The sequence below is a fragment of the Pelobates fuscus genome, chromosome 3 (assembly GCF_036172605.1).
Source record: "Pelobates fuscus isolate aPelFus1 chromosome 3, aPelFus1.pri, whole genome shotgun sequence".
NCBI classification, from domain to species: domain Eukaryota; kingdom Metazoa; phylum Chordata; class Amphibia; order Anura; family Pelobatidae; genus Pelobates; species Pelobates fuscus.
Window position 1 is genome coordinate 152,420,659 of NC_086319.1, and position 27,041 is coordinate 152,447,699.

At 41.0% G+C, this 27,041-nt stretch overlaps 1 protein-coding gene across 2 annotated transcripts in view; it reads right to left on the reverse strand.

Annotated features, from left to right (window-relative positions):
• Positions 1-27,041, reverse strand: part of SYN3 (synapsin III) — a 457,322-nt gene that overhangs the window by 25,481 nt on the left and 404,800 nt on the right. For both annotated transcript variants that reach the window (XM_063447546.1, XM_063447547.1), the window contains exons 8-9: positions 10,822-10,964; positions 544-618 (exon numbers count right to left, since the gene is read on the reverse strand). In XM_063447546.1, coding sequence (XP_063303616.1) covers positions 544-618; positions 10,822-10,964 — 218 coding nt within the window. The remainder of the gene's footprint in view (positions 1-543; positions 619-10,821; positions 10,965-27,041) is intronic.

Here is a 27,041-nt window from a genome sequence, read left to right on the forward strand (position 1 = left end):
TACTTTAAAAAAAATAAAAATTAATCTTGGAATAGATAGTTCATAAAATTTAGACATACTGCTGGGGTAAGACAGTTTACAGCCATCAGTCCTTCTCTATGCCCAACAACTCTATGGAATGGAGTACATGGAATGGTATGTACCTCTTAGAGGAAGTTTATAAGCAGTGACAGTGTGGAACCATAAATATGCCCTGCAACCACGTCTGCTACGCTGCTCTGCCACTATCTCAGATCGACCCTCTACGGGTATATGGATGTTACTATAACAAGTATTAAAGACCACAGAAAAGTGCGGACAAAAATGTCGTAAATCTTTCCGTGTAGGGTTGGACGGCAAAAAAAGTTATAAATGAAGCAGCGTTTGCATGTTTACATTTTCTGTGAGATGCTGGTGGCATGGCGTAATGTCATCAAGTTGATGACGTCTTGGATGATCCCTGATTATATTTTTGTATGACAACTACAACTTTGTCACATCTATTAATAAAACAACACATAGACTATTTGAATAGTAAGTAAACATGCATTTTCTAGAGCTCACCGGTCAGTCATGGCAATCTGTTCCAACATGGCAGAACCAGTGTTTGCTTTCCAATTCCCGGAAATAGATGTTCTCCTGCAAAAAGAGAGAATAAACCTTGTGACCAATACTGTATATAAATTGCTATGTTTTCAAATGTAGTTGATTAAATGTTAATGGTTTCATCGTTGTTTATCATAATATATAGAGAAGACATACTAAGTTTTTTTGTTGGAGTTTCAGTTTTATTAATTATTAGCACACAGCTTTCAAAGATGAACACCATATCCAAAGGAATTTTCATTGACATACCAGTATCGTTTGGCTCTTTCACAGTTAAATGGAAACTCCAGTGCCAGGAAAACAATCCGTTTTCCTGGCACTGCAGGTCCCCTCTCCCTTCCACCTCCCAATCCCCGGTTGCTGAAGGGGTGAAAACCCCTTCAGTCACTTACCAAAGGCAGCGACATGTCCCACGTCGCTGCTTCTTCCACCGCCACTGCTCCTCCTCTGCATTACGTTGGCCGGTGGGCGAGACTGATCCCGCCCACCGGCCGGGGAGACCTAATGCACATGCGCGGCAATGCCGCGCATGCGCATTAGAGCTCCCCATAGGAAAGCATTGAAAATACTTTTCAATGCTTTCCTATGGGGAATTGAGTGACACTGGAGGTCCTCACACAGAGTGAGGACGTCCAGCGACGCTCTAGCACAGGTTTTCTGTGCTATAATCCAGGAAGTGCCCTCTAGTGGCTGTCTAGTAGACAGCCATTAGAGGTGGAGTTAACCCTGCAAGGTAATTATTGCAGTTCTGGGTGCCTACAGTGTCCCTTTAATGAACATAAGCCAGAGAACCTGTGAAAGTTTTTTAGGTTGTCATACATATATATTCTCAAAAATGGCCAAAGGCAAGGAGCCATCGACATGCATACAGATTTGAGCATAGTTTTTGAGTAATAAAAAATATTAATTTAGACCCAGACGATCATTTCAACCTTGTTAGGCATTGTCAATGAGGTATAGACGATATCCCTTTAGGCACCAGGTCTGGATTACCCTTTAAACTTAGGAAGAGCAAAAACAAGACACAAGAGAGTACTGAGAACGGACAACAGCTCAAATAGCCTGGCCTTCTGTGGGTCTCTGCTCAGATTTTAAGATGGTTGTGGCGGAACCAACCTGGCCACTGGAGTTGCCTGGTCGCCCGCCTCCTGCCACTGGACTATGGCCCCATGTTTAACTCTGTCCTTTTTCCCTGCAGAAAGGCTGGTTCGTGCCTTTCTGCGGACTGTTAAAGTCACAAACTCTGCTGAGCCGCCGACCTCCCTTCTCCTATCTGCAGTCAATTATCTGAACACCGGTCCATTTGGTACTTTACTGTTTAAACCAAGCTACCACAGATAGCTATGCTGTATACTGAAAGACTGTATGAAAGACTTTGGCTCCATGGCGATTGAACTGTATGTATGTGATCTGAGTGCTATCCGGTAATAATGTGCGCTCAGATCTAAGCTATCTGGGGATAGGTAGAATGTGTATGTTCTATGTGATAAATGTAACAGTATGTATTTTTATGTCTTTTATTGTCCTTTGTCATGTGGTTAATGGAGTTTTGCCTCTGTCCTTGGAGATGATTGGATTACTTCCCAATTATCTCCAGGAGAGAGAGGAGGGATTGTGATGCATTATGGGATTGTAAGCTTGTGATTGGTCAATGTCCAATATGTTTCTCAGTTTTCCATCTGGTCCCCTAGTGGAGTGTCCACCAGGTGGAAGACCTGCATAAAAGCCGGGCAGGTAGCCCCAGTAAATCAGTTCTGCTTGATCCTCAAACTAAGTGTCGTCTCGTTCTTGGGGGGGAATTGGATTGTATGCTGTTACAGTGCGACTGCCAGGAGTGTAAGCTGTTCGTATGTTTTTTCCTGTTCGGCTGCTTAACAGCATTCGTGTGTTCGGGAGTTGGTGAATTCGTGTGTTTCCGGTTCGGGAGTTGGTGAATTTGTGTGTTTCCTGTTCGGGAGTTTGAGTATTCATGTGTTTGCAATTCGGGAGATTGGTGCTTGCAGCAGCTGTTCATATATTTAACAGGGGGAATATCGCCTAAACGGTTTTTAACCTCTTGTGTGCAAAACGGTCCGTTACAATGGTTTTAGCTCATTTTGGGCCATTACATGCCTAGGGCAGCATATCATGCCTAGGGCAGCACAAAACCAGGATACACCACTGGCTGGAGCGTGACACAGCACCAGTGGACATCAGAAAGTCAGGTAATTGAAAGATGGTGGGGGAGGTGCAGTGGCAGAGGGACACTATAGTGTTGGGAAGTAGAAACCACAAACAGATTTGACATTCTCTTTCATTTTCACCAAAATTATGTACCTTTTAATATAAAGGTTACTCAGCATTGCATGAATTCATAGAGCCACATAACTAGTGGCTCCAAATATTCTGAAACACAGGTTTTAGGTTTGCCCCAAAGACTGTGGAATTTATTATGTGAATAGTAAATTATAGTGCTTTTACAATTTCTTACAAGTAGTGTCTGAAAAAAATGGCTGAATTGGAGGCATTTTCTGATTCATAATTTTTCACCTAATTTTGGCATGTGGATGTAAATTCACCTCAGTGCACAGTTTGGTGAATGCACCCCTATATCAAGAGATTGGGCTGGGACTGAGGCTCTCAACTGGAGGTACAGAAGTACACTAGTGAAATAAGTAAAATCTAATGGAAGAGTACTGAAGAATCAGAGGTACATTTCTTGTTGAGTGATTGCAGGCGTAGGATGGATCGCTATAAAGCATTACCTAGACACATTTAGGATCACACAATCCTAATTGCATCTGCCCCATGTCTTAATAGTGCATTAAATGTATGTTTTAGTCATTAGCCACGCCGGGTCCTTGGCGTGATGATGATTAATGTGTAGGAAAGGATAACCCCATTTTCTAATCTTGCTCGGGGCACACAATGAAGCTATAACAGGCCCATGCAGGGAGTGTGTAATTTTGTGCAGACCCTCAGTCACTCAGTGTAGTACAGGAAGTTTCCTACAAACACCCTCGGGGTCACATTATGCTGCTTTTGGCTCCTCTGAGAACACAAAAACAATGCATTGCTGTCTACTACAGTAAAGCCAGGGACAGGATCTAAGGGTCCAGAAAAATGCCTACAGTGAAATATAAGAGACGCTTATATTAGGTATAATAAAACAATGCTATGCAGAGAATGTTAGTTGCAAGCAGAGATTTCCTCAAGCTCCCAATTATTTGTGTGACCCTTTAACGGCGAGGGGAATATCCATGCACAGAAAGGTAAAATGGCTCTTTTACTTAAAACCACTTTACAGCATCAAAAGCTGTTTATTAAGAAAGGGATTCATATGTAGCCCTTTGGAACGAGCACAGTTTAGTAGAAGGGGGGCCTAACAGGACTAAGGAGGAGGGCATTGGTGGAGCAGTACCAGGATTGGTAGATTGGGATTAAGGGGTGGGTGCATATATATAGGGGCAGTCATCTTAGGATAGCCAATTTTAATGTACTCACCAACGTGGACTTGTCCCTCCCTCCCTCCCGCCCTTAGAGATTGGGTGGTCTGCTTGCCCCGCTTGGTCACAAGCAAGGGGTAGGAAAAAGGAGTGGTGAAATAGAATTGGAGTTATCAGTTAGTTATGGTGTTGGGAGGTTTCAAGTCCGTAGGTGGCTCAGAGCCTCGGAGGTGTGGGGGTATCCGGGTATACCCTCACCACTGGGATGTTAAGTAAATGTTGGCACTTTATTGGTTATGTGTTATATATTGTTTTATCATTATATAAAACAAAATGGAGAAATAAAGTAAACAGAGTGCAGCTCAGGAGCCCGCATACAAGTCAAGGGCTTGTGAGCTGCACCACTGTAACTACCTAATAGGGAGCTCCAATAATTGGGTAACCCTCCAAAATATGCAGGAAATCAGAGAAAGTGATGTATAGAGTGCTTCAAGGGGAAACTAACATCATGAGAGCTCCACTGGTATAAGAAACGAGGGGTGCCCTACCTTTAATCAATCTAAGGATAAAAAGGGATATGCAAATAAAAAGGAATAACTTGAAAAACTTGAAAAAGGGAGATCTACTAGAAGGTGGCCCAGGGGATCCATTAGTGTCCGACTGACGGGAAGGTAGTGTAAACGAGGTTAGGGAGAGAGAAAACGCACAGGGTCCACAGAGAACAAGGGACCAGGTAATCTGGTCTAAACACAGATGAAAAGCCTCAAAGAAAATAAAAAAAAAAAATCTCTCAATTCACCCTAAGAGTTACCTCGTGGTCTGACCACTAGTGTCTACTCGAACCAACTCTCCCTACTAAAGTTATAAAAAAAAATATCGGAGCCTGGCTCTTGACGATGTTGTTTTGAACCCTCTTTAACCCCATAAGTGACCAGACCGCTTTTCAGTTTTCTTACCGTTTGGGACCAGGGCTGTTACATTTCTGCGTTATTTGTGTTTAGCTGTAATTTTACTCTTACTCATTTACTGTACCTACACATATTATATACCGTTTTTCTCGCCATCTCGTATAATGTACTACTAAAAAAAAAATGTCACTGTTTCTAATTTTTACCCCCAAAATCTGTTACGCATCTACAACCGCCAAAAAGCACCCATGCTAAATAGTTTTTAGATTTTGTCCTCAGTGTAGAAATACCCAATGTTAGCATGTTCTTAGCTTTTTTTGGAAAGTTATGGGGTTATAAGTACAAGTAGCACTTTGCTATTTCCAAACCATTTTTTCCCCCAAAATTAACGCAAGTTACATTGTAACACTGATATCTGTCAGGAATCCCTGAATAACCCTTCACACGTATATATATTTTTTAAACCTAAGGTATTAAACTTGGGGTATTTGAACTCTTTTCATGCGTTTTAACTCTTTTCAAGCATTTTACAATATATTATACATATATAATGCATATATATGATTATATAATTATTTAATTATTTTATAATATAATATAATATACATATACAGTGGCGTACATACCGGGGTCGCAGGGGTCGCGGCTGCGACCGGGCCCGGCCGCCCTGCGACCCAGGTATGTACCCACAGGGCCAGCCTCTTCTGCTGAGGGGCCCAGGAGCTGGCCACCTCAGGGCCCCCCGAGGCTGGCACTGCTGTCACCCGGCTGGCGGGCGCGCGAGGGAGCACTGTCCCCTGAGTGCTCCCTCTTCAGCTCCCTCGCGCACCGCACTGAAACCGGAGCCGGAAGATGACGTCATCTTCCGGCTCCGGTATCAGTACGCGGCGCGCGAGGGAGCTGAAGAGGGAGCACTCAGGGGACAGTGCTCCCTCGCGCGCCCGCCAGCCGGGTGACACCACTGGACCCCAGGGAATCCCCTCAGCTCTCCCACAGGTAAGGAGGCTGGGGGGATTAAATTTAAAAAAAACAAAAAAAAAACGTGTGAGTGTGTTAGTGAGAGTGTGAGTGTGTGAGTGAGAGTGTGTGAGTGAGAGTGTGTGAGTGAGAGTGTTAGTGTTAGTGAGTGTGTTAGTGAGAGTGAGTGTGTTAGTGAGCGTGTTAGTGTTAGTGTGTTAGTGAGAGTGTGTTAGTGAGAGTGTGAGTGTGTGAGTGAGAGTGTTAGTGTGTTAGTGAGAGTGTGTTAGTGAGTGTGTTAGTGAGAGCGTGTTAGTGAGAGTGTTAGTGTTAGTGTGTTAGTGAGAGTGTGTTAGTGAGAGTGTTAGTGTTAGTGTGTGTGTGTGTGTGTGTGTTAGTGTGTGTGTGTGTGTTAGTGTGTGTGTGTGTGTGTGTTAGTGAGTGTGTTAGTGTGAGTGTGAGAGTGTGTTAGTGAGAGTGTGTTAGTGAGAGTGTTAGTGAGTGTGTGTTAGTGAGTGTGTTAGTGTGAGTGTGTGAGTGTTAGTGAGAGTGTGTGTGTGTTAGTGAGAGTGTGTGTGTGTTAGTGAGTGTGTTAGTGAGTGTGTTAGTGTTAGTGTGTGTGTTAGTGTTAGTGATTGTGTTAGTGAGTGTGTTAGTGTGTGTGTGTGTGTTAGTGAGTGTGTGTGTTAGAGTGTGTGTGTGTCTGTTACTGAGTAAGTTTGTGTGCGTCTGTCACTGAGTGTGTGTCTGTCAGTAAATGTGTGTGTCTGTTCATGAGAGTGTGTGTGTGTGTGTGTGTGTGTCTAAAGCACTTACCTTTCTCCAGCGCCGGACTCCCTTGGCGCTGGGGATCTCTCCGTCCCGATCCGCCTCTCAGCTCCGAATGCACATGCGTGGCAAGAGCCACGCGCGCATTCAAACCGCCCATAGGAGAACGTTACTCAATGCTTTCCTATGGACGTTCAGCGTCTTCTCACTGTGATTTTCACAGTGAGAATCGCAGAAAATCCTCTAGCGGCTGTCAATGAGACAGCCACTAGAGGCTGGATTAACCCTCAGTGAAACATAGCAGTTTCTCTGAAACTGCTATGTTTTCAGCTGCAGGGTTAAAACTAGAGAGACCTGGCACCCAGACCACTTCATTGAGCTGATTTGATCTGGGTGTCTGTAGTGGTCCTTTAAGTGTATGTGTTTATGCATGCACTGGCGTACATACCGCGGTCGCACGGGTCGCAGCCCTGCGACCAGGTGCCTGCCACCATGTGTTGCGGCCCCAGCCCGCGCAGAGTAAGCGCGGGGGGGGGGCCCACGGATCAGTTTTCGCGCCGGGGCCCCATGGGTTGTGTGTACGCCACTGTACATATATAATATATGTATAATATATTTATTTCTTTTAGATTTTAGTTACCTGCTGGCAGCTCCATAGACTTCCATTGCGGCCATGTGATCATGGTGATCACTTTGCCCTGGAGGGACGGAGAGGGGACTGCTGCAGGGGGACTGCTGAGATCTCGGGCAGTCCCCCTGGACCGGGATCGCGGTGGATCGCTGGTCCAGGTGAGTGCCCGGGTAATTTTAGGCACGGACGTGCAGGGTACGTCCACAGTCATTAACTGCCGTTTTTTGTCAGACTTACCCTGCATGTCCGAGGTCGGAAAGGGGTTAATCACTGCACTTGGTAGCACGTTTTTTATTTTTGTTACCACTATTGTTATTAAGTTTTAGGCTGTTTTTTTATTTATTTATAACTTTAGGAGGGAGAGTTGGTTCAGGTAGACACTAGAGGTCAGACCACGGTGTCCAGGTAACTCTTAGGGTGAATTGACAGATTTTTATTTTTTTGGGCTTTTTATCTGCTCCCTTGTTCTCTGTGGACCCTGTGCCTTTTCTCTCTCCCTAACCTCGTTTACATTACCTTCCCGACAGCCGGACACTAGGGGAACTGGAACTTAGATGCTATTTAGTAAACCAGATAATGGATCCCTTGGGCACCGTTTAGTAGATCTCCCTTGTTTTCAAGTTATACTTTTTGTTTGCAAAACCCTGTTTATCCTTAGATTGATTAAACCTAGGATCCCCCCTCCAAATTTCTTATACCAGTTGAGCTCTCCTGATATCAGTTTCCCCTTGAGGGATGCTATGGTGTGGGTTTGACAGGTAAAAATTCACCTGCCCATATGGCATCACTGCACCTGTCATGCAAAATATGATGAACATTCAGGAGAATTCACTATGCGTCAGGAATCTCCAAACTCAAACTGACTGTGAGTAAAGCAAATGGTAAAATAATTACACTCCTCAGGGTTCATGTTTGTGAGCAAATGTGCAGAATTTTCTTGATGATAAGTGCCTACTGTAATAACTGTATCAAATGAGTTCTAGAGACAATTACAGACCTTCAAGACTTTCCAGACTATTTTAGACTTGACCACATTTATCACTGTTGCCTTCCATTTTTTCCCATGCATGGTCTTCACAAGCCAGCTCACCACACCAGGAAAACACTCCACATTGATTTTGGTACACAGAAAATCACTAACATGTCCAGTATCAGACATGATGTTACTTATAACATGTAAACTGTATATTTTTTTTTGTTTGTTTTAAATATTTTCATCTAATTTATATAAGCATGAAACAAAAATATATTACTCATATGGAAATGTACAAGAAACCAAACTTAGGGGGCGGGGCTTGATTGCCATGCTGAGCAGTTGCACCCTGATTGAGTTCTGAGAGAAATCTTCCAGTGGAATCAGCATAGACCTCTTGTACGATAGAAGAGAAATCTCAGACAAAGGGTTCTGCGGCCTACCAACGGCTTTCTTGGAGGTGGAGAAGTGGTTATAATCAAAGGGTAACAGCAAGTTCTTCCTAAATAATCTAACGGATCATTTGAAATTCATTTGATAAACTGGGAAGGATGTACAAGTATTTTTATTAAGAAACATGCAAATTCATTATTTGCTGTTACCTCAAAATTACAATTAGGGGGTGAAGACAAGCTAGCACGCCCATTTGTAAAGAAAGTGTGTTTGAGTGTGTACATATGTAAAACAATCTAGGATACATGAGATTGGGAAAAAAAATATGGAAAATAGGAAGTTTGATAAGTTCAGCAGCCTTGAGTACAGAGAGGGTTTGAAGTGAAAGTGGTGAGGGCTGGCCTGCCAAGAAATAAAGGTTTAGATGGTGCCATTAATGTTCTGGCACTCGGGCAAAAATGGTAGCAGGAAAGCCAAGTAACTTATTCAATGCCAGCAGGGCTGGTATTGATTTTTCACCAGTTAAACAATATTGAATACATATTTCAAATAACATATAGGAAACAAAGTATGTGCATCTAGAAATGAATTAATAGAATTTTGTCTGAAGCATCCAGTCTTCTCTACATTTTTATCTAGCCGTCAGAGCCAGATTTAGAAAAACACGTATTGTCTGGGGAGCCTTCAAATCATTTCCAAGTTACAGTCTGTATACCTTTGGGGAAGAGTTTACACTATTTAGAGATGTGTGGGTCACTCAACCACATAACCAGGGGAAAGGAAACAGTTTTACATTTTAATCTTTAATCCATGAAGGGTGAGTCATATGGGAATGAATCAATTGAGACATGGGGATTCCCTTTTCTTTCCTATTACACAGACATAAACAATGTTTAAACATTCTACTTATACAGTGAATATCATATTTAATGTCAAAATAGCTGGACTGGAAAAATCTCCAAGTCAGCTATGTTTCCAGTTCAGCTATTTTGGTCTAAATTTGAAATTCACTTTGGGTACTATTTACATTCCATGTAATAATCACTTTAGTAAGATATCTGATACTCTGCACACTCACTGTATATTCAGTTAGAGGACTTACCTGTAGAAATTGTAAGCGCATACATATATACAGCTGTACTCAAAAGTTTGCATACCGTGGCAAAAATTGCTAAATTTTGCCAAAGATGGCAAGATGAATCCAGCATGTTATCAGAAAATACTGGCAGACAATTTGCATTCTTCTGCATGAAGGCTGCGCATGGGACGCTCTTGGACTTTCCAGCATGATAATTTCCAGCACAAGGCCAAGTGACCCTCCAGTGGTTACAGCAGAAAATGGAGAAAATGGATCTCAAACGTGCGGTTCAGTCAAGACGACCAAAGAATTTGCATGACCTGGAGGCATTTTGCCAAGATGAATGGGCAGTTAGACCACCTGCAAGAATTAGGGGCCTCATAGACAACTATTACAAAAGATGGCACACTGTTATTGATGCTAAAGGGGGCAATACACAGCATTAAGAACTGTGGGTATGCAGATTTTTGAGCACAACTGAACATAATCACACACTCTTTATTTTCGGTCCCTCTTAATATGTGGGAATGTAGTATGTATTTTTAGTTCAAAGTAGCTATCTCTACTTTCTCCATTATTCCTTTTTTCGAATCTGCAATGTTATTCACCCTCCTTGTCCTTCCCTTTCCCCACTGCATATTATTCATGCCCCTTGCCCTTCCCTCTCCCCACTGCATATTATTCATGCCCCTTGTCATTCCTTCTCTACACTGCATGTTATTTACTCTTCCCCTTGTCATTCCTTCACATGTACATGTAATATGTACTTAATATGCAATCCCCTCTCCACATGGTCTTTTTTGTGTCAACCACCCTTCTATCATCATTCTTTCCTCTCTGCTTCTATGAGAATCCCTACACTCTCTGCACGTGTATATAACATCATACTATGTGAAAAATTATGAGTGCATTAGATTACAATAAATTAGTTTAAACAGTTCTTTCTAATTTACCAAAAAACAAACTTTCTTCACTAAAAGAAACAAAACATTTCTTCACTACAGCTGTTTAGCTAAACATTTTTTCATATATACTATTTATGAACATATAGCATTTCAAAAGGATGCCTTGTATCTCATAGCCCCCTGCATTCACACACTTACATGTACGCTTTATAGTTGTTTCCAATTTTCTGAATCCGGATATCGTACTTGGAATCTATGAAGGGCTCAGTAGTTACATAGGTTTTCGCCATGGCCACAACACTTGCAATATCTTGAAAATCATATTGATTATCAACTTTCACCTGAAGACAATAACAAGGAAGATGAGTTAGAACACAATTGTCTAAAATGTCACATGAAATTAAACAAATACACTCACATAAAAAATATTTCACCTAGCTACCTAGCTGGGGCTACTATTAAGTTAACAGGAGCATGAACTGAAGGGAGTATATATCTTGGGTTAATAGGATAAGCGGCAATCGCATTTATATTCTCCGAACATCTTCCATTCATATCTGTTTTTATCATCCTTTAAAATGTGCTGCAATTTACAGGGAGTGCAGAATTATTAGGCAAGTTGTATTTTTGAGGATTAATTTTATTATTGAACAACAACCATGTTCTCAATGAACCCAAAAAACTCATTAATATCAAAGCTGAATATTTTTGGAAGTAGTTTTTAGTTTGTTTTTAGTTTTAGCTATTTTAGGGGGATATCTGTGTGTGCAGGTGACTATTACTGTGCATAATTATTAGGCAACTTAACAAAAAACAAATATATACCAATTTCAATTATTTATTTTTACCAGTGAAACCAATATAACATCTCAACATTCACAAATATACATTTCTGACATTCAAAAACAAAACAAAAACAAATCAGTGACCAATATAGCCACCTTTCTTTGCAAGGACACTCAAAAGCCTGCCATCCATGGATTCTGTCAGTGTTTTGATCTGTTCACCATCAACATTGCGCGCAGAAGCAACCACAGCCTCCCAGACACTGTTCAGAGAGGTGTACTGTTTTCCCTCCTTGTAAATCTCACATTTGATGATGGACCACAGGTTCTCAATGGGGTTCAGATCAGGTGAACAAGGAGGCCATGTCATTAGATTTTCTTCTTTTATACCCTTTCTTGCCAGCCACGCTGTGGAGTACTTGGACGCGTGTGATGGAGCATTGTCCTGCATGAAAATCATGTTTTTCTTGAAGGATGCAGACTTCTTCCTGTACCACTGCTTGAAGAAGGTGTCTTCCAGAAACTGGCAGTAGGACTGGGAGTTGAGCTTGACTCCATCCTCAACCCGAAAAGCTCATCTTTGATGATACCAGCCCAAACCAGTACTCCACCTCCACCTTGCTGGCGTCTGAGTCGGACTGGAGCTCTCTGCCCTTTAACAATCCAGCCACGGGCCCATCCATCTGGCCCATCAAGACTCACTCTCATTTCATCAGTCCATAAAACCTTAGAAAAATCAGTCTTGAGATATTTCTTGGCCCAGTCTTGACGTTTCAGCTTGTGTGTCTTGTTCAGTGGTGGTCGTCTTTCAGCCTTCTTACCTTGGCCATGTCTCTGAGTATTGCACACCTTGTGCTTTTGGGCACTCCAGTGATGTTGCAGCTCTGAAATATGGCCAAACTGGTGGCAAGTGGCATCTTGGCAGCTGCACGCTTGACTTTTCTCAGTTCATGGGCAGTTATTTTGCGCCTTGGTTTTTCCACACGCTTCTTGCGACCCTGTTGACTATTTTGAATGAAACGCTTGATTGTTCGATGATCACGCTTCAGAAGCTTTGCAATTTTAAGAGTGCTGCATCCCTCTGCAAGATATCTCACTATTTTTGACTTTTCTGAGCCTGTCAAGTCCTTCTTTTGACCCATTTTGCCAAAGGAAAGGAAGTTGCCTAATAATTATGCACACCTGAAATAGAGTGTTGATGTCATTAGACCACACCCCTTCTCATTACAGAGATGCACATCACCTAATATGCTTAATTGGTAGTAGGCTTTCGAGCCTATACAGCTTGGAGTAAGACAACATGCATTTTGATGATGCGGTCAAAATACTCATTTGCCTAATAATTCTGCACTCCCTGTAGTTTAACCCCTTAAGGACACATGACATGTGTGACATGTCATGATTCCCTTTTATTCCAGAAGTTTGGTCCTTAAGGGGTTAAAAGAACATGACAAGGACTATAACCACTACAGAAAGCTGTAATGATTAAAATAGCAATAGTGCCCTGGCAGCCACTTACTGTAAGTAGTCAAACTAGCTCAGAACATTTTGAATTCTTACCTGGGGTCTGCTGGGCACCATCCTCTTTCACAACCTCAGCCAGAGAGCCTGAAGCTCTTCTGAAAATGATCAGCTGATGCGCTTAGCCAATGAGCTACACCGGCACTGCGCTGTTTATCTGCTCCCATTGGGGATGCAAATAAGCAGCATTTCAACCAAGACCAGCAGGCATCAGGATTCCCCCTCAAGAAGAGGGAAATAAACTTTAGTTTATTGATAAATGTATTTTTTCAATTTTGTTTTTTTTTATACTTTCCCTACAGTTCATACCCTCCTTATTACAGTCCCTAACCCCCCAATTGCAGCCCTTTCCCCCCACTACAGCCCCCTAACCACCACTTCACCCTCTATATCCCCACTACAGCCCGCTCCTCCTCCACCTCCCAGACTAGAGCCCCTATCTCCCCCCTCAGCTGCTTCAAAGGTTAGGTTCTTGATCTACCCCTGTTTCAAGGTGCTGTCCATCATCCTAACTGTTCCCTGGTATCCCGCTTTTGGGCACTGAGATCAAACAGAGAATATTGAAAGAGCTCTCTCTACATGGTCCTTTGGACATCGTCCTACATGGTCCTTTTAAGCAGGATTAATTTCCTTTGGCCCAGCACAAGTCATATGATTTGCATCACTGACCGGCTTCTTCCACCCTGCCAAACAGTGTTCAGTATTACTGGATGTCAATGTTGGGGGTGCATGAATCTGAGTGATTATTAGTTACAATTCAGAGCTTATTGAATTACTCCATATTAAATGTAATTAAATTGAAGAAATTTTTTAAAAGATATATATATATATATATATATATATTTTTTATTCAATTGAAAAAAGAAAAAAAATATGTATGTTACATATATAAGAGATAGAGAGAGAGAGAGAAAGGGGTTGGTGCATGTAGAATTATGTGCCTGGAATTTAAGAAATGAAAACCAGTCTCACTCCCCCAGTTTCACAGAAAGAAAATGTGAAAACGTTCATATACAAATTCCCATGCAAAATAGCAATTACTTTGTAGTTATATTCCCAGCAGAAAAAGTCAAAACGAAAACAGATGATGTGCAAAGTATCAAATAATGCTGTTGATAAATATATGGTTGATGCTTTTTCTGTTTTTCCTTCTTTTAATGTTTTATATATGTTCTCGTGTTGTTTACTGGAAGAATTTTGTCCCTTATCACATGGGACAAATTCCACAGATATTTTGTTTCCAGATATTGATTGAATCATGGCTCCAATCGAAGAACTTAAACCACGTGGACAGGTCATGTCCCTAAGGAATACATTCTAGGAAGATTCCTGTATCCAGAACAAAAGTAAAGCACAATAGCTTTATTGAATGAACCACTCACAACCGCACCTGTTGTAATGGCAAATGGCAGTAATGCCAGACATGTTAACGGTTCTCAGAACTTTAATGATTAGCTTATGACGAGTTTCAAAACACAGGATCTTATGGGTGAATCACTAAAATTATATGGAGGAAGACTGAATAGTATGTATCCTATAAGTTAATTATTTATTCAATCATAAGAGTAGGTATGTGTTGTAATGGCAGCTTCTACTGAGAGCTCTTTTGCGATTTAGATATAAATAAGAGCATTTTACTGGGGGTCAAGTCTGGGTAAAAATGAAAATACAAACATTCTAAAGAGTATTAATTACAATCTGGTGAGTCAATCTGGTGAAACAATCACAGTGCTCTGACTGAATTAATATAAATGAACATATACAAAAATCTCCACCTCGGATCTTGGTCATTCAGCTGTGTTGAATAATAAAAAAATTTATGACACTTTATTTTCTGCTGTTTTTTTGTGATACTTTGGAGGAGGAGGCAGCGACGAGGGACATTGTCGCTGCCTCAGGTAAGTGACTGAAGGGGTTTTCACCCCTTCAGTAACCAGGGATTGGGGGGTGGGAGGGAGAGGATTGTTTTCCTGGCACTGGAGTTTCCCTTTAAGTTCAAGTATGTGCCTCTTTCTAATACATATTATTGTGTGGATATAGGCAAGGTTTTATTATGGAGTAGCTATCACAGAACCTTACAAGAAATGTCTAAGCAGCAAGGTATTATTATAAATCATAACAATGAATTATAGTTACAATGAAACTATAATTATATACCAGTGATGGCGAACCTTTTTGAGCCCGAGTGCCCAAACCGCAATACATGCCAAATTTTTTTCCTTAAAGTGCCAACACGGCATTTAAACCTGAATATTGAGGTTTAAGTTTAGAAAAAACAACTCGTACTGTTGTCCGAACTAATTAACAACTTTTGTTTAAAAGAACACAACAACAGAGAGTTCAATTATACAAATTTTAAGTAATGATATAAATAGATAAAATTAAGCTTATATTTATTAGTATCTCCAACAAATGCAATACATACACACACAGACTGCTGAATACACACATACACACACGCACACACACACAAGACTGCTGAATATAGAGACTGATGAATACACATACAGACAGTCTGCTGAATACATACACACACTGCTGAATACACACACACACAGACTGCTGAACACACACACACACACAGACTGCTGAATACATGCACACATACAGACTGCTGAATCCACGCACACACACAGACTGCTGAATACACGCACACACACAGACTGCTGAATACACACACATACTGCATTGAGGGGTGTAGTGTATGTGTTTGTGTGAGGGGTGCTGTGTGTGTGTGTGAGGGTTGCTGTGTGTGAGGGGTGTTGTGTGTGTGTGTGTGAGGGGTGTGTGTGAGGGGTGCTGTGTGTGTGTGAGAGGGGTGCTGTGTGTGTGTGGGTGTGTGTGTGAGGGGTGGTGTGTGTGAGTGGGTAGGGGTATTGCTGGGGGTAGGGGTGCTGTGTGTGTGGGGGGTAGGGGTATTGCTGGGGGGTAGGGGTGCTGTGTGTGTGGGGGGTAGGGGTGCTGTGTGTGTGCGGATGGGGTGTGGTGGGGGGGTGTAAACGTTTAAAAAAAAAAAAAAAAAACAAGTATATTAAATTATCTTCTCTCCCCCCCCCCCCCTTTCTTACCTTTAATGAAGGAGGGGGGGCACAGTCATCCCTGGTGGTCCGGTGGTGGCAAGTACTGCTTCCGGTTCGGGAGGCAGGGGATGGATCTTTGAAGCAGCTCCCCTGTCCTCCCGCGCGATGCTTTGTGGAGCGTTGCCATGGTAATGCGCGGCAACGCTCCACACAGCTTGCTTGCGGGAGGACAGGGGAGCTGCTTCAAAGATCCCTCCCCTGCCTTCCGAACTGGAAGCAGAGTAGGCGCCTGCCGTTTCGGGTAAGGCAGGTGCCTACTCTGCAGTGATGGCAAACCTATGGCCGCATGCCCACAGAAAGGGCCCGGCGTGCCACCTGTGGCACGCGTGCCATAGGTTCGCCATCACTGTTATATACTGTTCCATATATAACTATACATGGAACAGCGTAGAATATAGTGTTTAACATTAGGTACAATCCCCACACTGTAGCTGTAATTAATAATTAATAATAATTATTATTATTACTTATAAAGCATCAACAAATTCCGTAGCGCTGTACAATAGTTAATCTTGTGCAGATACCACTGTGTTAATCCAACGCTAGCACTCGTGACCAATAACCACCACCATTCAGGTTTGGCAAAACTGACACTGATAATGTGTAAGTGCCACTAAGGAATGAGCACTTCTAAATAGTCGGACTGAAAAACCAAGGGAGAGCAACCTGAGACTATTAGCAACATATCCATTGAGTTCCTCTAAGCTTTTGTCCGTTCTCAGAGTTCTCATATTCTTTGTTTTTGCTTTAATGCCTTAACTTGACTCTCCCCAAGTTAAAATAGTAATCCAGACGTGGGCCCATGCTCACTGTGTCTAGAGGGGTCAGATACACCTCACTAATGAGGCCCAAAGAAGGCTGAAACTATCACCTGGGGTTGCTGTGTCTCTCGTGCAGAGACAATGATAATGATAATGAAGCCTACATAGATCTTGTGGTGATGGCTCTGGTTTGGCACCAATTCCCTTAGTGAGCACTTTGGCTCAGGGCTAGGTCATTGCTTTTTCTTTATGACCTTTAATAGGCACTCTGCCCCAGTCTTGCTTTTTCGTTGATTTATTTATGTTGATGCATTTCCATGACTTGTTTTTTTTCGCTATACCTTGCTTGAGGCTTGAGGCTGGGTCCATATTATAAAAGATTCTGGTATACCTAATGTATGCACAGAGGAGAGGGAGTCTAACTAACACTGAGTCGCTCACACTGGAAAACAAAATAGGGATTCACAAAAACCTATAAATAGTAACAAGAAGACAACACTCTAAAAGATAGTGCGTGGAAACCAGGAGCTGACTCGTGATGAGATCATCATCATGAGTCAGCTCCTGGTTTCCACGCACTATCTTTTAGAGTGTTGTCTTCTTGTGTCCATATTATGCCTCATATCATATCTGATTTCTGCACACTAGTCCTGTATGGATGCAGCTTCAGGTATGGTCCAGTACTGCGTACCAGCTTGGAGACATACTTGTACTCATTATTTCATTGCTCTCATTTCCAATGGTCCCTGTCCCCTGTCCCTTGGATTGATGTCTGTTTATGTAATTATACTGCCAACAGAGTATGCAGCCTCTCTTGTACTATCTGCAGATTTTCTGGCAGCCAATTTAGGCTACTTCATGCAGAATAGCTCCTATGAATACATTTTTATACATTGGGACTGCATCCTACTTAATGTTTGCTATATTTTTACTACAGGTTGTTAGCTCAGCATTCACAAACAACACCTTTAACTATTTAAAGAATTCCTATCGTGACAAACCCAACTTGGCATCAATTTAAAGAAAAACCTACATTTAACACAACACACATATTTTGTAACTCAACCATGCAGAGGTATTACCGTAATTTAAAAAATCATATACTGTTTCATAGTTTCATATACTGAACTTACACACAAAGTTACAGTAAAATGATCACCAGAAGATAACAGAAGGAATGTTCATTGAGCAGAACGAAGATGAAATCTTATGAGAAGATATCCACGAGACAAGTTCAGAATTTCACTGTCTGATGATATTCTTTTGCAATTATTAAATTTGCATAGTTGTCACCTGAACTGAAAGTCACACTTCTTCAAGATGTATAAAAGAAGAAAAAATATCTCTTTATTTGAAAGCTGTTGGAAACATTTCCAAAAAGAGATATTTTAAATAAAGTCAATGATCATATTATTAAGCAATTTTCTATCTTCCTGATGTACAAAATGGTCATTAGTCACTCACAAACCCACATTTGTTAATGGGGCAGGGTACACCATTACTTTTTCAATATATTTGTTGATCTACTTTGTTCTCCAGTCATTATTTTGTTTAGGATCCTGCAGTATTTGATTTCTCTTCTGATTGGCCATTTTCTGAGGAGCATCAGTTGGTTTTGATGACAACACTGCAGTCAGTAGCTCTTGTATCCTTACCAGGCCTCTTAACAGTCCGCTTTTGGTGGGATAGTCCTGATTTTGGGATCCTCTCCCACCATTGCAGTTCAGTTCCCCGGTATCCAGCATCTGCGGACACCAGGGAATTGTACCCAGGCAGCACACCACTTTGACCACGCAGAGTGTGCTTCAGCAGTGCTCCCAGCATAGTCCTGAAGGCTGTGGCCTGGTCAGACAGTGGGCAGGTCCTCCCCTGTTCCAGGTGGACACGCCTGTGACGGATCACCTCTGTATTACTGCCAGAGATCCCCTTTCCCTCAGTGTTATAGCTCCTCCGAGAATTAGTAGTGTTTATAGCTGTTATAGCTTTACCACATACATTAGTTGAGACTTAATGTTAGGAGTAGATCTGCTTATTGTTACAAGCACGGTCATTTATACACAGACCCCCATCATGGGATCCCTATTCAACAGCAAATGATCACGCCCTGGTGTCTCTGAATTAATTTGTCTCTTGCTAAACCGATTATCTTCCAGATACAGTGGACACAGCACAAAAATACCCCCAAATCATTAAAAAAAACAGGAAACCCAACACATGATATATCCCCGGATAGCTCTGATCCTAGCGCCCATGTTGGTAAAATAGCACCGAATCCATGCAGAATTGACGAATTGCCACCTAGGTAAAGATTTGACTGGCCGCTAGCAATGTTTGGCATGGAGGGGTAGGTGATGGGAGCCAGGGGTAGTGAAAATAGTATCTTGGGGAAATCACAGGGGCCAAAATGTGAGTAGAGACACTTACAAGGGAGGCTTGCCACACTGCCCATTATGGGCATTAGCAATTATGTGATCACTGGGGATGCCCCCATAGGACCATGCCACGCCATCCCGATTTCACACCACCAATACTTGGAGGTATGCGCCTTATTGCTATTGTACGAAGGCACATATGTAATCTCTGATTCTGAACATTCTGGCTTGCTCATCAAATCCATGTTTTAGAATACTGGTGCTTAGGATAGAAGAATTAGAAGAAATATACTCATCAAGTACAGTGATAGTTTGGTTTCAACCTCTACATGACTAGAGAATATAATTGGTTTTGTTCTGATGCATATGAACTTTCCATATTTATCTGCAGGGCTGCCATCTAAAATCACATGGCTCTTTACAAAACCACGTTGCAAGAATATAATGGAACTGTACCAGGAAACCTGTGATTGTGTAGCAATATGCTTCAACAGGCACATATTGGTGTAGCATTGTGGGACACACAATGTTGGTATTTAGGGACACATTTTCAGCAGACACACATAGTGCGGTTTTTGAGAGACACATTTTCAGCAGGTGGAAGAGCCACCACTAGCTCCATTTTCCACGGAGATTGATTAGCAGTCAAAGTGTGAGCTGGGTGTGTCAATAAATGAGTTATTCCTTTGTACATGTAATAGTAATGCCACAAATCCTTTGGAATCTCTGTGGAAGTTTTGTGTGAGAGTTTGTTTGACAAAGTGAGAGTGTTTTTGTATAAATATGTGTTTACTAAAGGTAAAATGCCCTAGACTTTTGAAAGTGCCAAATATGTGGAGTTAAGGAATCCAGTGTCCGACTTCCGCCCCGATCCGTTGTCACAGGGGTTTTGCGCAGTTCAATCACAGACTCCTCATAGAGAATCTGTGATTGGTCCATTTTACCAGCTCAGAGTGCATGCGTGCTCCGGACGGTTAAGGGGAGTGGGTGGAGAGGGAGGATTAAGCAAGGGAGAATATGATCATGTCTGTTTGCCAGATCAAAATATACACAGAATTGACATTGGTAGCCTGGAAAAGGCTATTTCTCTGGGCTACCAAGGCTACGTGTGCTGTGGGTACAACTAGCATCCAGCACACAATTAACAAATATCTCAAAATGTCTCTGTTCCAAGTAGAAACACTGCACAAACTGACTCCTACCACTATGATTACTTCAAATCACTGAAGTGGCCATGGTGGTTGGAGTACCCGGTAATATCACTGAAATCACAGTGAAATCACCCATAACTTGTGTTTACGTTTTTCCATGAGATTTTGTTATATTTTACATTTATATGAAACACTCAGCAAATGATATCATAATCCAGTTCAGAGAAGACACAGCCAGGGCAAACAATGCAAATGAAGAGGAAAAAATGGGAAAAACAAATGTTTAATTTCTTAGCTTCTCTGTGTGCTTTCCTAATGCTGACTGCCAGGTGCACATGATAGATCTTATGGCACCCAGATGGATTCTAAAGAGGGGTACATTTCTACATTTAAGTTTATTTTTCACACATCACAAGTGCATATATTATTTTTAAATACAGGGATAAGTAAATATGTTAAAAAAAAATCCTGGGAAGTGGCAGTTGCTCTTTAACTTACTTCCAGAAAGATGTGGAAACTGTTGAACAACATTTACAGCGTTTTTAAATTTTAAAAACATAACAAAAATAGGACTTTATGACCTTGGCCGAGTCCTATAAGGCCATAGATTGTTATCTTGTATTTTCCTGCTCTTGACGTCATAACAAAATATACATACATTTTGTATGCGGTTGGACTGTTCATGGAAAATCAGGATTTTGTAATAAATCTGTGGGACTACTGGGTTATTTTAACAGTATCTGTGAGGCATTTACTATCTAAACAGATGGGCAGCTGGGACACAGTGATAGTGTTTTGTTAAGCGAGGGAGGTTTTTACTGACATCATTAAATATCTGAGTCTGCTAACAAGTTATTTGTGGGGTGACAAAGGTTAATGAACTAATGTCATTATCAAAATGCCTCATTTTTGCTTAAAAAAAAAAGATTCAGTAAAAAAACTAAACACTCGTGATTTAACCTTCAGGCAATGTCAATATAATAAAAAATTAAATTAAAGACAACTAATGTGGAAAAACACTTCATATGAAGAATGTTAACATCTTACTTTAAATGTGTACTAAGTGGATTGCTGCCAAACTCTTATGTACTTTAAAAATGAATGGCTGGGAGCATATTTATTCTTAAACCACATTATATAATTATTGGAATAATACCTAGAACACATACAGTATGTTTCAAAGAGCTTGGAATATGGTTTGGGGGCCTGAATGATTTTCTTAAAGCGGAACCATCACTTCTCTGGATGTTACATCACTGAGTACAACACAAAAAAATCACTTATAACTATTGTTACAATTTTTTCTCATGAAGCTCTTTTTTCTTTTAAAATGTTATTACATAGTTACATAGTTACATAGTTAGATAGCTGAAAAGAGACTTGCGTCCATCAAGTTCAGCCTTCCTCACACCTGTTTTTTGCTGTTGATCCAAAAGAGAAAAAAAAAAACAAAAAAAAAACCCCAGTTTGAAGCACAATTTTGCAACAAGCTAGGACAAAAAATTCCTTATTGACCCCAGAATGGCAGTCAGATTTATCCTTGAATCAAGCAGTTATTACCCTACATTGAAAGATTATATCCTTGAATATTCTGTCTTTGCAAGTATGCATCTAGTAGCTGTTTGAACATCTGTATGGACTCTGATAAAACCACTTCTTCAGGCAGAGAATTCCACATCCTGATTGTTCTTACAGTAAAAAAACCTTTCCTTTGCCTTAGACGAAATCTTCTTTCTTCCAGTCTAAACGCATGGCCTCGTGTCCTATGTAAAGTCCGGTTTGTGAATAGATTTCCACACAATGGTTTGTATTGGCCCCGAATATATTTGTATAATGTTATCATATCCCCTCTCAGGCGACGTTTTTCTAAACTAAATAGGTTTAAATTTGTTAACCTTTCTTCATAGCTGATATGTTCCATTCCTTTTATTAATTTTGTAGCCCGCCTCTGCACTTTTTCTAGTGCCATGATATCCTTCTTTAGAACAGGTGCCCAAAATTGCACAGCATATTCAATATGTGGTCTTACCAGTGATTTATAGAGAGGCAAAATGATATTCTCGTCCCGAGAATGAATGCCCTTTTTCATGCATGACAATACCTTACTGGCCTTGGCCACTGCTGATTGACATTGCACATTGTTGCATAGTTTGTTGTCTATAACAATTCCCAAGTCCTTTTCGTGTGTTGTTATCCCTAATTCGCTTCCATTAACCCCTTAAGGACACATGACGTGTGTGACACGTCATGATTCCCTTTTATTCCAGAAGTTTGGTCCTTAAGGGGTTAAGGGTATACGTTGCTTGTGTATTCTTTACGCCGAAGTGCATAACTTTGCATTTTTCAACATTAAATTTCATCTGCCATTTGAGTGCCCAGTCCTCCAGTCTATCTAAATCCTTCTGCAGCAAAGTAATATCTTGCTCACATTGTATTATTTTACAAAGTTTTGTGTCATCTGCAAACACTGAAACATGACTTTCAATGCTGTCTTCAAGATCATTTATAAAAATGTTAAAACATATTAAACAAATCATAATCCAGTTCAATCCATGCACAGCTAGAGAAAATATTGCAAATAAGGAGGGGAAACAGAAGCATTGTTTAATTTCTCTCTATGCTCTCTATGCTTTCTCTATACTGACTGTCAAAAGGCAGGGCTTATAATAATGATTGACAGGGAGCCAAGATGGGAGCTAAGATGGAGGTGTGAATTTCTACATTATTCTCTATTTTCCACACCCCACATTGGGGAATTGGGGAAAAAGTATTTGATCCCCTGCTGGTTTTAAACGTTTGCCCGCTGACAAAGAAATGATCAGTCTATAATTTTAAAGTTAAAAAGTTATAAATTAATTTACATGTCATTGAGTGAAATAAGTATTTGATCCCCTCTCAATCAGCAAGATTTTTGGCTCCCAGGTGTCTCTTATGCAGGTAACGAGCTGAGATTAGGAGCACTCTCTTAAAAGAAGTGCTCCTAATCTTAGCTTGTTACCTATATGTTACCTATATAAAAGGATGTCAGGGACAAGATTGTAGACCTACACAAGGCAGGAATGGGCTACAAGACCATCGCCAAGCAGTTTGTTGAGACGGTAACAACAATTGGTGCGATTATTCGCGATTGGAAAAAACACAAAATAACTGTCAGTCTCCCTTGGTCTGGTGCTCTATGCAAGATCTCACCTCGTGATGTTTCAATGATCATGAGAACGGTGAGGAATCAGCCCAGAATTACACGGGAGGATCTTGTTAATGATCTCAAGGCAGCTGGGACCAGAGTCACCAAGAAAACAATTGGTAGCACACTACGCCGGAAGGACTGAAATCCTGCAGTGCCTGCAAAGTCCCACTGCTCGAGAAAGCACATGTACAGGCCCGTCTGAAGTTTACCAATGAACATCTGAATGATTCAGAGGAGAACTGGGTGAAAGTGTTGTGGTCAGATGAGACCAAAATCGAGCTCTTTGTCATCAACTCAACGCGCCGTGTTTGGAGGAGGAGGAATGCTGCCTATGACTCCAAGAACAACATCCCCACTGTCAAACATGGAGGTAGAAACATTATGCTGTGGGGGTGTTTTTCTGCTAAGGGGAAAGGACAACTGCACCACATCAAAGGGACGATGGAAGGGGCCATGCACAGTCAAATCTCTACGTATCCCATAAGCGGGGATTGTACCGCTGTAGAGCTAGTTTAGCTCAACTACACATGAGTAGGACTACCATAGACTTCTTCTTCCTGCTATCCCACCTTTTTACTTGACGATTTGCACTATTACCCTTTTCTCTCTTCACATACGGATCCTGGAAAGCTGCCTCCATTTGATCCACACAGAGAATATCCCTCTACATAGGCCGTTGATATCCCATCAGGCTCCACTAAAGAGTTTGTTTTATATTACTTTGGACTTTGTTTTTCACTATTTTGGACTTTGTTCATATTAGCTGGACTACAGCCAGCTTTGGTGTAACCTTCATTTGTCTTGTTTTGTGTATTACCTTTGTCTGTAGGGCCAAGAGGGTTTGCTGCCTCCTACTTTCCATATTTGTAGTGTTGGTTTATTTTAGTGCTGTGTCCTTTGTTTTGTATATTTCCAAATCTTGGGTGAGAGCCTCCTTCTCTCAGCCAGGGCATTGAAAATGGGTCGTGAATGGGTATTCCAGCATGACAATGACCCAAAACATACAGCCAAGGCAACAAATGAGTGGCTCAAGAAGAAGCACATTAAAGTCCTGGAGTGGCCTAGCCAGTCTCCAGACCATAATCCTATAGAAAATCCGTGGAGGGAGCTCAAGGTTCAAGTTGCCAAACGTCAGCCTTGACGTGTAGTATATTTTTTTTTACGTCTTTCTTTATCCTTCGGAGATTTTTCTGCAAAACGGCAATGTTTTCATTGTAGGGTATAAATATCTCTTGTGGCTGTCACTCAGACAGCCACTAGAGGTGCTTCATATGAAATAGCAGAGTCAAATTCTGCTATACAAATCAGATGGTCTTAGAAAGATTGCAAAAGTGATGGTAGGAGCCACACTCAATCCCAGCAGCAACCCCGTGCTCCGGAGCAGGACCAGCAATCCCGCAACAAAAGAAATTCCCCAGGCACTCAAGTTGTTAAAGCCGCAGGCAGTTTTAAATGAAACAAAAAGGACAGCAACGTTTCGACCTGCCAAGAGGTATTTTTCAAGCTGAAAAAGACCTCTAGGCAGGTCGAAACATTGCTGTCCTTTTGGTCTCAGAAAGATTGGCACCTCACAACATTTTGCCGTGCCTGTGCACTAGCCTCACAATGCTTTCCCATGGCTAATTTAAATTAGATTGGCTGATATCATAGATCTTGGTTAAGTCAGCCAAGGAGGTGGGGCAGCAGAAAGGGAGAAAAGGTAATAGTAGAAGTGAAACAATTCCACTCTCCCCTTACCCCCGAATAGGTGGGCTCTATAATGTTAGGAACACACATTTGTATTTCTAACTCTATAGTGTTCCTTTCAACTTACGTTTAATACAGCACAGAGAACCAGTCAATATAATGCCATTCTATGAGAAGCAGTAGATGCACACATAGCATCTGACATCAGCATGTTTTATATTTTGAGAACAAAATGCGATGAATATCTGCTAAGTGTACTAATCTTACCCTTTCTGCAGTTATCTTGTAAATTAAGGGATACTCCTTTAAATGAATAGCGAGATATTTTCAGAAAACTATAATACAGCTTTCATTAAGTAAACAGTTTTAATATAATAACTATAAATGATTAATCAACATGGTTTTATGAAACATAGGTCATGTCAAACTAACCTAATTGCATTCTACGAAGAAGTAAGTAGACGTATAGATCAGGGTGTTGCAGTGGACGTGATCTACTTGGATTTTGCCAAGGCATTTGATACGGTTCCTCACAATAGGTTAGTGTTCAAATTCAAAAAAATTGCTCTAGATGAATATTCTTGTTGTTGGGTAGAACATTGGCTTAAGGATAGAGTACAATGAGTTGTCATTAATGGTACATTTTCAGGCTGGACAAAAGTGGGAAGTGGTGTCCCTCAGGGTTCTGTTTTGGGACCGCTTTTATTTAACATATTTATAAATGATCTTGAAATAGGCATTGAAAGCCATGTATCAGTGTTTGCAGATGACACAAAACTTTGTAAAGTAATAAAATGTAAGCAGGATATTTCTTTGCTGCAGAGGGATTTGGATAGATTGGGGGACTGGGCAATAAAATGGCAGATGACATTTAACGTAGAGAAATGAAAAGTTATGCACTTCGGGGTTAAGAATGCATAAGCAATTTACACCCTAAATGGTAGTGAATTAGGGATAACCACACACAAGAAGGATTTGGGAATTGTTATAGACAACAAATTAAACAGCAATATGCAATGTCAATCAAGGCCAGTAAGGTTTTGTCATGTATAAATAGGGGCATAAATTCTCGGGATTAAAATATAATTTTGCCTCTTTATAAATCGCTGGTAAGACCACACCTTGAATATGCTGTGCAATTTTGGGCACCTGTTCTAAAGAAAGATATCATGGCACTAGAAAAAGTGCAGAGACGAGCTACACAATTGATCAAAAGAATGGAGCATGTTAGTTACGAAGAAAGGTTAAAAAAATTTAAATCTGTATAGTTTGGAAAAACGGCGCCTGAGAGGGGATATGATAACATTATACAAATATATTCGGGACCAGTGCAAACCTTTATCTGGAAATCTATTAATAAACAGGGCTATACATAGGACACAAGGTCACACATTTAGGCTGGAAGAAAGGAGATTTCATCTAATGCAAAGCAAAGGTTTTTTTACAGTAAGAGCAATAAGGATATGGAATTCTCTGCCTGGAGAGGTGGTTTTATCAGAGTCCATACAGATGTTTAAACTGCAATTGGATAAATACTTGCAAAAACATAACATACAGTGATATCATTTCTAATTAGTGGAGTAATAGCTCCTTGATCCAAGGAGACATCTGACTGCTATTTTGGGGTCCAGAAGGATTTTTTTCCTAGTTTGTCTCAAAATCGGAAGCGCTTCAGACTAGGTTTTTTGCCTTCTTTTGGATCAACAGCAAAAACATATGTAAGGAAGGCTGAACTTTTTCAGCTATGTAACTATGTAACTATGTAATTAATAATGATAGGTTTGTGAAAAAAAAAAAACATCTAAAAAGGGTGAGTTGATTGATACAAAGATTGCATTTGGGTATTGAGACTCAGTGCAACATTATACCGACAGT